The sequence below is a fragment of the Lactuca saligna genome, chromosome 5 (assembly GCF_052625555.1).
Source record: "Lactuca saligna cultivar CGN05327 chromosome 5, ASM5262555v1, whole genome shotgun sequence".
In the NCBI taxonomy this organism is placed as follows: domain Eukaryota; kingdom Viridiplantae; phylum Streptophyta; class Magnoliopsida; order Asterales; family Asteraceae; genus Lactuca; species Lactuca saligna.
This window is the reverse complement of record NC_136421.1, coordinates 293,273,105-293,286,962: the sequence shown is the minus strand read 5'-3', so window position 1 is coordinate 293,286,962 and position 13,858 is coordinate 293,273,105. Positions and strand designations below refer to the sequence as shown.

Below are 13,858 nucleotides of genomic sequence, written 5' to 3'. Positions count from 1 at the left end.
CACGAAGCCGATCTATAAGCGGGGTATAAGGTATTGCCTATAAAATGGTGGTTTAATGGGTGTCCACTCTCACCGACCGCTTCCTTGACTGGTGGAGGGTCGTTAGCCGAACGGGTAGGATAGGACACTAATTCTCATTAATAAGTATAATGAAAACTATTAAAGTAACTAAAATTTTATAAATCCTCAATCTTAGTTACTTTAGGAAAAATGTGAAAAAGGTGTTATTCCATGAAATTTCACTTTGCACCTTGTTAAGTTGTTAATGAAGTGTGTGTGGTTAACCAGCACACTAATTTGGGACTGACAATGTGTTGCAAGGGGTAGCTTGGTGTTAATCATGTATCAATGGATCGTGTGTGGTTAACTGGCACATTGATTAGGTGATATGTAACATCGAGAGTGCCAAGATAATTTGCATGGTTATTCACACCTTGTTTGTGATCCTCGATATCCCAGTCACAAACTTGAAAGGCATAATCGAGATTTAAACATGTCATTGAAGAGTTCAATGAATCTCAAAAGAATCTAGGAATTTCAATTCAATTAAAACCAAATCTTCAATTTTGTTTTTCATGGTGGAAATTAGTAAATCGTCATTTACCTACCTTCAAATATTTTACAATTGGATTACGACATCCCTCTTCCGAATTGTAGAATATTGTATTGGGTTATAGTCTTAATATTCCATTTTGGGTGTTATATTAAGGATCCTTATCTAATCTAAACTTTTTATTTATTTTTCAGATGTCTGCTTCAAACAAGGCTTCCAACCCAATCCCTTCCGGTTCTTTCTCCCTCATGAACTTATATGGGAGGGTCATCTTCGATGGATCGAATTTCAATGATTGGATTCGAAACATCCGATTGGCTATTCATTATGTGGACAAAGAATTTATCCTTGATAAAGAGCTTAAGGAGATTGATGAGTCAACTGCTACTCCTGAACAGATTGTTGAGTACAAAACTCATGAGAGGTACGCGACCAAAGTGTCGTGTATAATGATCGCTACCATGATTGTTGAGCTTCAAAAGTCTTATGAAGACTTTTGGCCTTATGAAATGCACCGAGATTTGATGGAAAGGTACCATAAATGTGCTCAGCAGGAGAGGTATGAGATCATTTCCTCCATGATCACGACCAAAATGAAGGATGGAGAGTCCATCACAACCCACTTGCAAAATATGCAAAGGTTTGTGGACCGTTTGCTGAAGTTGAATGCAACTTAGATGAAGAGTTGGCTATAGATATTATTCTACACTATTTACCTCCTTGTTATGATCAGTTTTGTATGACTTATTATATGAACAAGGAGGAGGTCACTCTAAGCAAGATTCAAGGTCTCTTGAGAACTACTGAAAAAGATTTGAAAGGCAAATCTGTTGTACCTACTCCTAGTGCAACTGCCCTTGTCCTAGAAATTGGACATGGAAAGGGAAAGAAGAGGAAGACTCCTTCCAATAGTCACAAAGGAAAGTCCCATGTTCTATCCTCTTCTAGTGGAACCGGAGTTGGTTCTATCACACCCTCTTCCAATCCAAAGGAAGTCGAGTGCTTCCATTGCCATGAAAAAGGGAACTGGAGACAAAGCTGTCGCAAATACTTACAGGACATAAAGGATGGGAAGATCAAACCCTCCTTTGCAAGTATTTATACTATTCTATCTAATAACTCATCACATGCTAATTCTTGGGTCCTTGATACAGGATGTGGTTTTCACATTTGTTCTGATTTGCAGGGTCTAAAAAGAAGTAGGGATGTGGAGCATGGGAATATGAACTTAATCATGCGGAATAGGAAAAAGTTGTCACACCCCCAAACCGGAACGGCGGAAACGTTCGGGGCGGATGACTTCATGTGGTAACGTAACAAATGAATACATAGTAAAGAAAGCAATACAACCATCATATATATAATTGAAAGTTTACATTGTTTAAAAGAGTTTAAATTCATATTTTGAAAGCGGATGACTTCATGTGGTACTAAACAACTTTTGAAGAAGGAACGCTGCGACACTAGTTTAAATTCATATTTTGAAAGTTTACATTGTTTAAAAGAGTACATGTTCAAAACCAATTACAATATGATGTCAAAATATGAATTTAAACTAGTGTCGCAGCGTTCCTTCTTCAAAAGTTGTTTAGTACCTGTAATTACTGAGTCCCTGGGACATACAAGTAGTTTTGAAAGAGTAGATCATCATTTAAGCTGGTGAGTTTCATAAGCATTTAATGATAGTGTTTGTATGAAAATGAAATGGTTCGTTTTTGTTCGTTAGACTCTAGAAAATCCCATATTTCCTACTGGTATAAATGTAGCCTTAAATCAAGACCAATATATGTTAAAAAGTTGATGTTTTTCCATCTATGAGTGGTGGTTAGAAGTTCCAAACTTATATCACAATTGGGTTTTTCAAACATAAACTCATACTTGTCTCAAAACTTCTCGAGCTAAAATCCAATTTCCATAAAAGCCCGGACTAACACTTTTTTGATATACCCCTCGGCTCCAAAACACAAACTGAACTCCCGAATCATCTAAATTACATTACTCACACCCAAATGGGTCTAAATCTCTTTTCCTCAATGGCCCTAAGCCTGATGATAACCCATATTTGGGTCACGACCTCGAATTAGGAAACGATTTAGAACAGGGCATTACAACTCTCCCCTACGTAAATTAGATTTCATGGGGCTAAGAACATTCAAGCTAAGACCTTTTTCTCACTAGCTCAGAAGTTCATGACTAGATGAGCACTACATCAAGCTCTAGAGTTCCACAAACTCCAAGAGCACTCAAGAATGGGACCAAAACATCCAAAAATGTGCTCATACTAGAAATAGGAAGAACAAATGACAATGTATGAACTTTTTACCTCCAACAACTCAGAAATCTGAAGAAGATCTTGGATCCAGGCTTGCTCCTTGCTTCCTTGCACCAAAATGAACCACCTCCTTCTCCAAGTTTCACCAAATGAAGCAAACAACCTCAAGATAGAGTCACCAATTTCAAAATTAAGGAAATGAGGCTAGGGTTTCGGAATGGGGAGATGGAAGTTGAAAGAAATAGCCTAGAATAGGAGTTAAGGGGCTTAAATATGGGAGAAACCCTAAAAATACATGGGCATGGGCTGCTACCGCTGCCACGATGTGGCCATCCTTTGCCACACCGTGGCGTCCCTCTAAATACGCAATCCATTAATTTCACACCACGTCGTGGGCATCCATGCCCCACGTCGTGGATAAGGGTTTGCTCCAAAAACCTTATTTTGTTTCCTTTAATCTTGGCCAACCTTCTTCGGAAACGGGTGTTACAGAGGGATTGATGTTCCCTTTAAGTACCCCCCCCCCCCGGGTCTTTCTTCAACCCGAGCATGGTTACGTCCACCCTAAGATGGTATCAACGTAGTAGAAGGACGTCAATTTGATTGAAATGTCATCCACTCTAAAAAGTGATTAGTTGTGCATCCTTCTTTTTAAAACATGAACTTGTGACCACCATATCACGAGTCGTAGCAAACTCAAGGAGAGAGCGACCCTCATCATTCCTAGTGACAAAACCGTATCCCCCATGCACACCCGAATACCCATCTGACTCTACCTATATGGCTATTGAAGTCTCCCTTAAGACCAGACATTGGTCCTTTGAATAACTTCTAACCATATTGCCCAATGAGTCCTAGAACCACCTCCTCCTCCACTATAACCTTGATAGCCATGACCTATCATGACATGTTGTAACTTCTATAGCGTTATCTTTGGGTTTCCCGGAAAACATGACACCCCTCTATTCAGCGCGTTTGAATACCACAACTTATACACATTAGACACTCTAGTTTGCTCCCATTTCATTGTCTTTTGGATGAAAGCAATTTCCAGTTTCTTTTTCCTTAAAAGGAAAAGCGATTGAATGATGTTGTTTGGTGAACCAATATATTATGTTGTGTCACGGTCTATATAGGAGTAGAGGGGGTTGATGAAATAGTCACTATCCATCAATTGAAACAATATGTTCCTGAGTTAACTTTTCCTTTTAAGAAAACAACAATATATCACGAATCACTTATTAAAGTTATTATTAAAATTCAAATAAAAGGTTATTCGTAATTTTATTGCAGTTGTTAAATTCAAGTGTTACTACATCACCGCTAGACATAAGATAACAAACTTTTACTAAAATGATGTGGTAGTTAAAACACGTAATACGTTAACATGGGTGGAATTAGGTTTGATAACAAATTCACTTTGTATTTGTTTAGTATTTTTGGTTGATATATGAAATATAATTATAAGGTTAACATGGGTGGAATTAGGTTGATAACAAATTCACTTTGTATTTGTTTAGTATTTTTGGTTGATATATGAAATATAATCATAACGACAACTTAAGTTTATTATGTAATATTAATATACTAGATGTGAAACCGTAAACTATGCGGGTTTATTAAAAATAAAAATTTAATATCAATATTTAAACATTAAATATTTTATAAAATAATATTTTTACATAACATAATATAATCTTTTGGAATATTTATAAATGAAATGAAATATTTTTTAGAACATTTATAAAATTTTATTATCAAATTAATATAATGATTCTCTTTCCTTATAAAACTTGTTAGAATTTTATGGAATTTTATTTTAAAAAATAATAAGTAGAAAATAATAATTTTAAAACTCCCACAAAATTACATATATCAAAACTCTTGAGAATTTAACAAGTGACAAAAAAAAAACCTTAATTTATTAAAGAGGATAATGATTTAAGTGGGGGATTTGCTAGTAGTAGTATAGTATCTATCCATATATTCCCCGATCAAGGGCACAACACGAGAGGTACATGCAACAAAAATAAATAAAGTTGAGTTAAATAATGTAGTTGAGTTGGAGTTTGATATAAAAGTTGACCAAAATCCAAAAGGTACAATCATCAACCGGAATTACTACTAGTTAGTTCCATGAATGAAAATAAAAGCCAAAGGCCGCATGTAGTTTGTTTGGGTTTTTCATGGAACTAAAAGACAGCCCATAAATACTAGGGCCAAAGCAAACAAAAAGCTCTCCGACTTTATATACAAATCTGTTTGACTCAGAAAACCCTTCAATTTTTTTTTTTTTTGGATTCTTAAAAGAGACGACAAAGTCATTTCTCTACATACTTTTCTCATGACTCAGCAACAGGCATAATCAGAAGTCAAACTCTCCAGTCGCCTGAAACACACATGAAACCAATTTCCACAATTACTCCAATAATTTATCTTTGCAACATTGGGAATATATATATTTTTTAAAAGAGAGAGAGGAGAAACCTTATTGAACAAAACATCTTTGTTGTTTATGTGCATAATGCCATCCTTGAGAGTGCACCTCCACCTGCTCTTGGCTCGAGTCACCTGCCAACCAGTTTCATGCATTGGAGACTTGTACCTTTTATGTATATATGTATGTATGTATGCATGTATGTATGTATGTATGTATGTATGTGATGTACCTTGTCGAACTGGGCCAAGACCAAATGCTGTGTGTTTAGTTCCTCGCCTTGGTCCACATCATCAAGATCATCATCATCGTCATTCTCATTCAGAGGCTCATCTTCATCATCATCCAAAATATCATTCTGATTCACCATGGCAGGAGTCGCTGCTTGCAGCTCTGAACACAAAAAAAAAAAAAAAAAAACAATTTCAGACCTCAAAAAGAGTCCTAAAAACCAGAAGATGAAGCATTAATTAAGATAGGTTATAGCCTTATAGGTAGTTTACCTTGTGGGGCAGGTGTGTTGGCTACGTTATAGTCTTCACTCACAACTCCTTGATAGTTGTAGATCTTCACTCACAAATCACTTCACTTAGTTAGTTATAACTTATAACTAATAGCTACAAATGCAAGCTACTACATTTCTATGCCTCTGAAAGAAAAAAGGATTATTACATTTGGTGTAGAGAGTGCATCATCATAGGGATCAGGAATAGGTCCATCCAGTTGAGGAATCCTATTGACAATACTGTTGCTCCCTTCACCAACCTGAATTCACAAACAAACAAACAAACACATCTTATATTAATATGGAATAATAAAAAATAAAAAAAAAAACATTAAACATGTGTTGATTAAAAGATATAATACCTCAAGCTTATCAGCTGCGCCATCTTGCTGAGGAATATATCCGCCTGAGGGACGATATTGTGAAGGAAACTCATCCCTCTTACGCTTTCCAGATAAAAGAAAGAAATCCTGCAATTAATTTAAGATTTATCATTATCAAACACTTATATTATAAACATAAACATAAAAGAAAGATATCCAAGATTTAATCAACAGCCATCTGTAAGAAAGACTTGCTACTTCAATCATGGACCAAAACCAAACCACATATTTTCTGTTTCCTGTTTCCGCTTTTGTAATATAAAGAATGAAATGAAACGATATAGGTCAGAAATATTTGTCCTTTTCTTTCTTAAATGAGCTATTAAAGTGGTATGGGTATCTTTTCAGAAGGAGACAAGATAATAATAATAGTGTCCAAAACAACTACACGTAGGCGTAGCTATCAATATTGTAAACACCAAATCTTTCCATTTGGAAATTAATGATTCAAAATATGAGGAACATATTGCATTGGCGAAGGTTGATTCCTAACTATTAGCCACATGGTATTGTGGACAACACATAGAGAAAAGGGTATTATTCTTTTTATATGGATGAAAACAAGGACCATGTCATTAATGACACTTTAAATGAGAATAAACGCACTAGACTAGAGTATATGTTGTTGAATGTTTGCATTTATTGTGATACGAACGCATTTGAGTAATTGATGTTTGTTTCCATCTTATGATTGTCAGCTAAAAGTGAACTCATCCTATCTGTATTTAGAAAACCCTAATTTTGAACATACGAACAAATGGTTGAGCTTATAATCATGGAATAAACAACAAGAAAGATACATCAATAAAACTTGTCTCTGCCTTTGGACATATGAAACCATAAAGGGAAAGCTGACAAGATTTTTAAATGATAATAATATCACTATGGTAACCTGAGTTGTTGGTTGATTGGCTGCTCCTCCTCTGTCAGCATCTTCACGGCCTTCCACATAAGCTGCAACAATAAAAGATTTAGCAAATTAGGGTAGATATACAATACATGCATACGTTTAAATATTTATACATGTTTAATATCACCATTTAGAGAGAGAGAGAGAGAGAGAGAGAGAGAGAGAGAGAGAGAGGAGAGACATTACCAACATTCACATCAAGAGGGGGCCTTTGGTTCAACCAAGGAGATGGTGGTTGCTGTACAGAAAATAAAACTTTAATGTATAAACTCTACAACTTCAATCACAAAACAAATTACATCCGATAAATTTTTGTTTTGAATGGGGGCATGTAGAGTACCCATATAATCATCTCAAATGAAAATGAAGATACCAATGTAATATAATAATGGAATGATTCTACATAAAGCAATGAAGAGGATAAGAAAGATGCACTTGCCATGTATGTGTTAGGCCTCCCAGATTTGCCATCTGAAACTCCATTCTCGTTTATAGAAGGATAATCACTTGGGGTAATGGGGGTACCTCCAGTAGGTATATTGTAATTGTCCATGGTCCCTGGTAAAGGTGTTGGAGCTGTTCCTGGTAATGGTGTTTGAACAGGCAAAGGTGTTTGCATCGGAGTCTGCAATGGTGTCTGCAGATAACAACAAATTTAAGGAAACAAACCATGACAGTATGAACAATAAATGAAATAAAGACAGCTCGATATTTCAACATAAATACACTTGGTTGACCCCCGAATTTCAGATGCATAACCAATTTTCCTTCTTTACTCTCAACAAAGTTGTTCTCTTTCGCATAACTAAGCTACACAATTATGAACAGGAAATGTACACTCATTCGGAGATTCTTTATTACTCATCTACCCTAGGTGAATCTAAAAGCAACAAAGGCCTAACTTCTATATGCTGCAATTTTCTCAGTGCAATGAATTAGCATGAACAATTGCATCGGCATCCACTTATAAAGAAGTCCAAGCATCCGGTACATGTAGGTATAATTGTTCGCATGAGTTATGAGCTAACAGATACTTACCGGAGGGAAAAGTAAATCAGCGGTGGGAGTTTCATACTCTTCCGGCCCTTCATATGGAACATTAAGATCATGAACAGTGTTCGATGTAGCCCCAGGGGCCATCGACTTGGCGACAGCAGATCTGTCAATCGGACCCACTATAGCCCCAGCTTGCATCATCTTCAACTCCCATAACTAACCAAAATACCAGAACCACCAAAACAGTAAACAAACGGTATGAATTTCACAAAAACAGATCCAAATAAACATCACATCAACGAAATCAAAACCCCGTAAAACTAGATCTATACTAGAAAAAATCCGCCCGATTTGGTCGACATCGGAAGAAAAACACTCACTCCTTGAAGTTCGCTGAGGACGCCTTCGCCAGGACCACCATTGTTGATGAATTCTTCTCGGACTTTGTTGATGACGTCCTCGATGACTTGGATATAGACAGTGCTGGTCGTCGAGCTTGCCATTTCCCGGATCCTTGAAACCCCCGGCTTTCAGAAAAACCCTAGGTAGTGAAAATTGGATTTGGAGATGATGAATTGGAGATTGCGGAAGGTTTAGGGCTTGGAAACGGTGGAGGAGAACGGCGGTGAAAGGATGGGAGAGATTGGGGGTGCGGAACAGAAAAGGGAATAAAGAGGGGAATATAAATAGGTTTGCATCCGTTTATATGTGCGAAGGGTCTACGTGTCTTGATACTCCGTCACTCGTACGCCTGTTTCCCATCCTCCCATTCAAACTACTTCCCCAAAGCTACTTCTTTTCATCCAATATTTTCGAGTAAGCCCCTTGTAGTCTCCTAAAAAAAGACAAATCTTCACAAATAGTCGCTATGATTTTTCAGAATACCACACTTAGCCCTTAGTTTTTTTTTTTTATTTTTTATTTTTTTCGATTTTATGGAAGACCCTTGTAGTTTCAATTTCTATTTTGGTTGGTATATCACCCATATGAAAAGACTTCTATATTGTTTTTAATTTATTTTATATTTTTCTATAAATAATTTTTTTAAATAAAAAATAAATAAATAACACCCCATCGTGTCTTCCTCCCCATCCCGTCTTCTTCAAGTGGGAAATTACTTGTCAGCGACAATGTTCCTGAAGTTCGGAGTAGTGTTGGAGGTATATAAAAACATGATGCTGAGAGGGACTATGTCGGAGGATTATCCGATGGAGCAGAGCAGATGATATATGGTGTTGACGGAGGATGCAGAGGATGTTGGAATCATTAGTGGCGGTTAGATCAATGGTTAATGGGTTGGTGTTCGTGGTGACGTTTGATGAGATAGAGAGAATGTCATGGTGAGTTGGAATAAAACCAGAGCATGTTCTGATGATGAATATAAGCTAAGCTTGGTTGGTTTCATCAGATCAAAAAATGTTGGGGATTTAGGATGCTCATTTGATCGAGTATGCTTATTAGTGGTTCGTCCTCTTTATGTGTAACATTGCATTTCAGGTTTTCCCCTTTAATCCCTTCATTTAAATATCTTTTCAAATTGATCCCTATCTAAGTACGTTGGGCGTACTGGCTCCTAAGTTGGTCGGGGAGGCGCCCACATACGTGGGAGTACGCGGGGCGTACGTTCGGCTAGGAAAAACCCTAATTTTTAGGGTTTGTACCCTATTTAAACTCCTTAAGTTGCCTTGGGAGTTTTTATGACCAGCCTTCATCTCTCCAAACCTTAAGAGCGAAAGCCTAGCCTTTATTTGAGTGTTTGTGGGCCATTGTTGTGATCTTGTGGTGTTTTTGTATCCTTTGAAGGAGGTAAAGCTTGGTGGTGAAGCTTTGGTGGACTTGGAGCTTGAAGATCCATAATCTTCATCAACTTTGCAAGTTATTTGAGGTATAAAGCTCTTAACTTGATGAATCATTTGATTAGATCCAGTTAAGGCTTGTTTTTATGCTTTTTATGGTCCTTTAAGCCATGCTTGAGAGTATGAGTTACTCTAGAAGTTGGGGATGGTAGATCTTGGCATTTTTGAGGTCCTTTGTTCATAAAAATGCAATCTTGATGAGTAATCTTGGTCCATGCATGAGTTGGGGTTATTGTTATGGTTCTTTTTGATTTTTGGGCCCCATTAAGTCATGAAAGGGTGTAAAGGTGTCAACTTTACATGTTAAGACATCATTTAGGATCATATTTGATATTTGACATAGTGGCTTAACCAATTAATATCTTAATGGCGAAGTTGTGCATGTTGTGAGTACGTGGGACGTACCCAGCTCGTACGCAATGCGTACTGGCCAAAAGAAGCGTACGTGGGATGTAAGTTTGAGTACGTCGGGTGTACTCGGCAGCTTTGACTTTTGTTGACTTTTGCGATTTGGGCCATATTTGGACTAGTAGGTTTTGGGCCTTATTGGGCCAATAGTCTTTCTGACTTTGGGACATTATTAGGCTTTAGTCCTTCTTGGATTTAGGCCCATAATGGGCTTTGGGACTCATTTAGAAATTTGAGCCATACTGGGCTTTTGGAGCCATTATGTTGGGCATCGGTTACTGATCCAAGTAACGAAAGGGTAAAATGGTATTTTACCCTGGGAGTTGGACAAATGAATGACATTCATAGTTATGGTTTATGGCTCAATTATTAATTTAAGTTTTGTTTGATTGACTAGCGCGGGGATTTTTCCGGATCATCAGTCCAAGCATTTATCTGATTTTCAGCAGTTTGAGGTGAGTCTCCTCAAAATGTTTAGCGGGTCGAAGACACCAATGTTGTCCCATGATTTATTATGATTAGGATGTAGTTGTCTGTGTGACTCTTGCATGTTTAGTATGTGATATGTATACCATGCGGAACCTGATGAATGTATTGTATGCTATTTGTCTTAGTGATTCTTGCATGTGTTTTATATGTCTGTATGAATGTTGGGTGGGGCCCAATGTCAGGCGAGGCCTGATGAATGTGATGAGGCAGGTCCCATCTCATATTATTAACAGATTTGTTTCGAGCAGGGGTCGATATTGGGCGGAGCCCGATGGTTGTTGGGCATGACACATCGTATGTTTGATATGTATGGTATGAGGTATTTTGGGGAACTCACTAAACTTCATGCTTATGGTTTTCAGGTACTTTTGAATCGAAGGGGAACGGATCAGGATGATTGCATCGCAAACACCACGTTGTTCCGCATTTTGTTGATTTGATGTACTTGGATGATTATTGGCATACTCTGATTTTCTTTTATGGTTTATAAACATGTTTTGGATGATGGTTTTATCGTTATTAAAATGAATTTTTTGTCTTAAATTTTAGGACGTTACATTATTTCTCTCTATAAACCTCCATTAACACACACAAACACATTGTAGAGCTGAAAACACACATTTGTATAGTCAAAATTGATGTATGACTGAATAAATTGTCAAAATTAAGTGTACAGTTGGAATTTGTATGGTTTTGATTGCAGTTTGCATTTGGTGTAATGTGATAACACATACATTGATGATGTTTCAGTCTATGTAGATTTAAACACCCCCAAACAATAATGGAATGGATATGGACGATTCAAACAACATTGTGATCACAAGGTGCAACATCAACATTGAAGATAACATGTAACAACCTAAAAATTTATATAAAATTTTCATTTTTAAATTAATTCCAGTCGTACGAGAATCATACTAAAACATTGAAGAGTATATCATAATAAAATATTATCAAAGTACAAAATCCCAAAATCACGTGATGCGGAAAAACATTGGTGGATGTAGTGCGATCAAGTCGGGCGCTTACCTTTCAAGCTAGAAGTTTCCGAAATATAAACTGAAAACTGCAAGCAAAAAGCTTAGTGAATTCCCCCAAAATACCTCATACCATATATAACAGTCAAGAATATTTGGGTGCTTTCAACCCCTTCAGTCTATTTCAACTGATATTAGGTACATTTCTACCCCTTCAGACTCTTTCAACCGGTACTGGGTATATTTCAACCCCTTTCATCTCTTTCAACCGGTATCGATTCTATTTCACCCGCTACCACTACCACATAATATCATAATGAAAGAGCCACAGAGGCATGAAGCAAATATAAGCATAACAGACAATTATCACGAAGACATAATCATACTACAAGCATACATTAGTGCGTCAGCATTGGTGCCTTCGACTAGGGGTGTAAATGAGCCGAGCCGAACCCGAACATACCTAAGCTCAGCTCGAACTCGTATAAATATATGTTGGCTCGAGCTCGAGCTCGGCTCGTTTCGAGCCCAATTTCAAAGCTCGTGCTCGGCTCGTAGGAAAAAGAAGAAGCTCGAGCTCGGCTCGGACTCAGCTCGTTTTGTTTGTCACGCGAGCCTAAATGAGCTTAGGCTCGACTCGAGCTCGTTTATGGTTTTTTGGCTCGTTTAATTTTTTTTATCATATATTCAAGGGAATAATCCAAATTCTAACTTCAAAACATACATTCATAGATTCTCCATTTTCATTGATTTAATGTCTAAAATATAACCATTTATAAAAACATAAAGAGTAAAAACTCAAATTACAAAAATAGTAGTTAAACTCCTAATTACTGAACGACTAGAAATAGACAAATCTTCCTTTATACAGTTCACTCCTCCAATACACAAAACCTGCAAAATGTACAAAGGAATCATTTTTTGAAATATTTTTTTCAGATTAACAATTTGTTGTTTAACACATCTAATTACCTTCAATTACTTTGTGTTCACCTCAGGCAGTAAAACCTCAATAGGAAACTCCTCCTTCTACAAAATAAAAAGGTTGAAAATTAATAATTTAAACTATTAAAATAACAATTATAATGTGGTTTTGATTATTTCAGATATACCTTTAATTTTTTCTTGACTCCATGAACTTGCCTAATCCAATCTCCTCCGCAAATCAACATTTGTACCGTGTCGGAACCCAATGAAGCTCGATATGGATCAATAACTCTACCCCCGACACTAAAGTTGCTTCAGATGCAACAGTAGAAATCGGGATTGCAAGTACATCTCTAGCCATCAATGACAAAACACGATACTTTAACTTGTGCACATTCCACCACTCTAAAGCATTAAATTATTCCATTCATGTTTGTCCTTTCTCCCTATAAACACCTTCTTCTAAATACATATCAAGCTCTGAATTTTCTGGTCTCTCCAAATCTACAGTCTTTATGAACTCTCCAAACGCCTCCCATCCAGATCCAAGTGATGTACCTTCGTTCAACCCTAAAACATTTCTTTCATGTTCGCTTCCATGTGCTGCAGATTCCCTAACTAATGTATCATGCATCTCTAAATACTCTGAATACATTTCATAAAGTGCATTCTTCACTTTTTTAATGTTCTCGTCTGAATTTTGATAACGTGTTGGAAAACAAAATTCAACCAACTTCATCTTGAACCGTGGATCTAACACAAAAGCTATTGCCGTTACAAGGTGGCACTCACCCCAATACTTGTCAAACTTTTCCTTCATTTTCTTCAGCATATCACGAATAAAATCATTTGCAGATAATGAACCTTTATCAACAGTTTGCTTCAATCTAAACACTTCAATTAGATATAAATTAGCAGTAGGGTAATCACTGCCAGAGATGATATTCGTGCACATCTAAACATAATCGTTGGATTTAGTCAACAAAAAAATCATTTATTTATAAAATATTATGCATATTAAACACAAACCTTAAAAACCTTCAAAATTTCACATACACTTTGAACATTTTCCCAATCTTTGTCAGTTGGCAAGTGATGAAAATGTGGTTCATACTCTGCATACCTAAGAAAACCACAATTAAGGT

At 36.7% G+C, this 13,858-nt stretch overlaps 1 protein-coding gene across 1 annotated transcript; it reads right to left on the bottom strand.

The window, feature by feature from the left end:
• Window positions 1–4,869: 4,869 nt before the first annotated feature.
• LOC145048225 (transcription initiation factor IIA large subunit-like) lies at window positions 4,870–8,806 on the bottom strand. The gene is made up of 11 exons (XM_078996662.1): window positions 8,437–8,806; window positions 8,099–8,272; window positions 7,500–7,697; window positions 7,247–7,298; window positions 7,043–7,104; window positions 6,130–6,237; window positions 5,935–6,027; window positions 5,766–5,829; window positions 5,495–5,655; window positions 5,313–5,396; window positions 4,870–5,214 (listed from the first exon to the last, which is right to left on the bottom strand). Exons 1-11 carry the CDS (start codon window positions 8,557–8,559, stop codon window positions 5,191–5,193), a joined length of 1,143 nt encoding a protein of 380 aa, XP_078852788.1. The 5' UTR covers window positions 8,560–8,806; the 3' UTR covers window positions 4,870–5,190.
• Window positions 8,807–13,858: the final 5,052 nt, after the last annotated feature.

Bases quoted from the DNA above. Each gene is read 5' to 3' on its own strand.
- LOC145048225 (XM_078996662.1), bottom strand. From the start codon at position 8,559: ATGGCAAGCTCGACGACCAGCACTGTCTATATCCAAGTCATCGAGGAC. The intron at 6,238-7,042 runs GTTACCATAGTG...AATTAATTGCAG, and splicing joins CCAATCAACCAACAACTCAG to GATTTCTTTCTTTTATCTGG. The intron at 5,656-5,765 runs GTAAACTACCTA...TTTTGTGTTCAG, and splicing joins CAACACACCTGCCCCACAAG to AGCTGCAAGCAGCGACTCCT.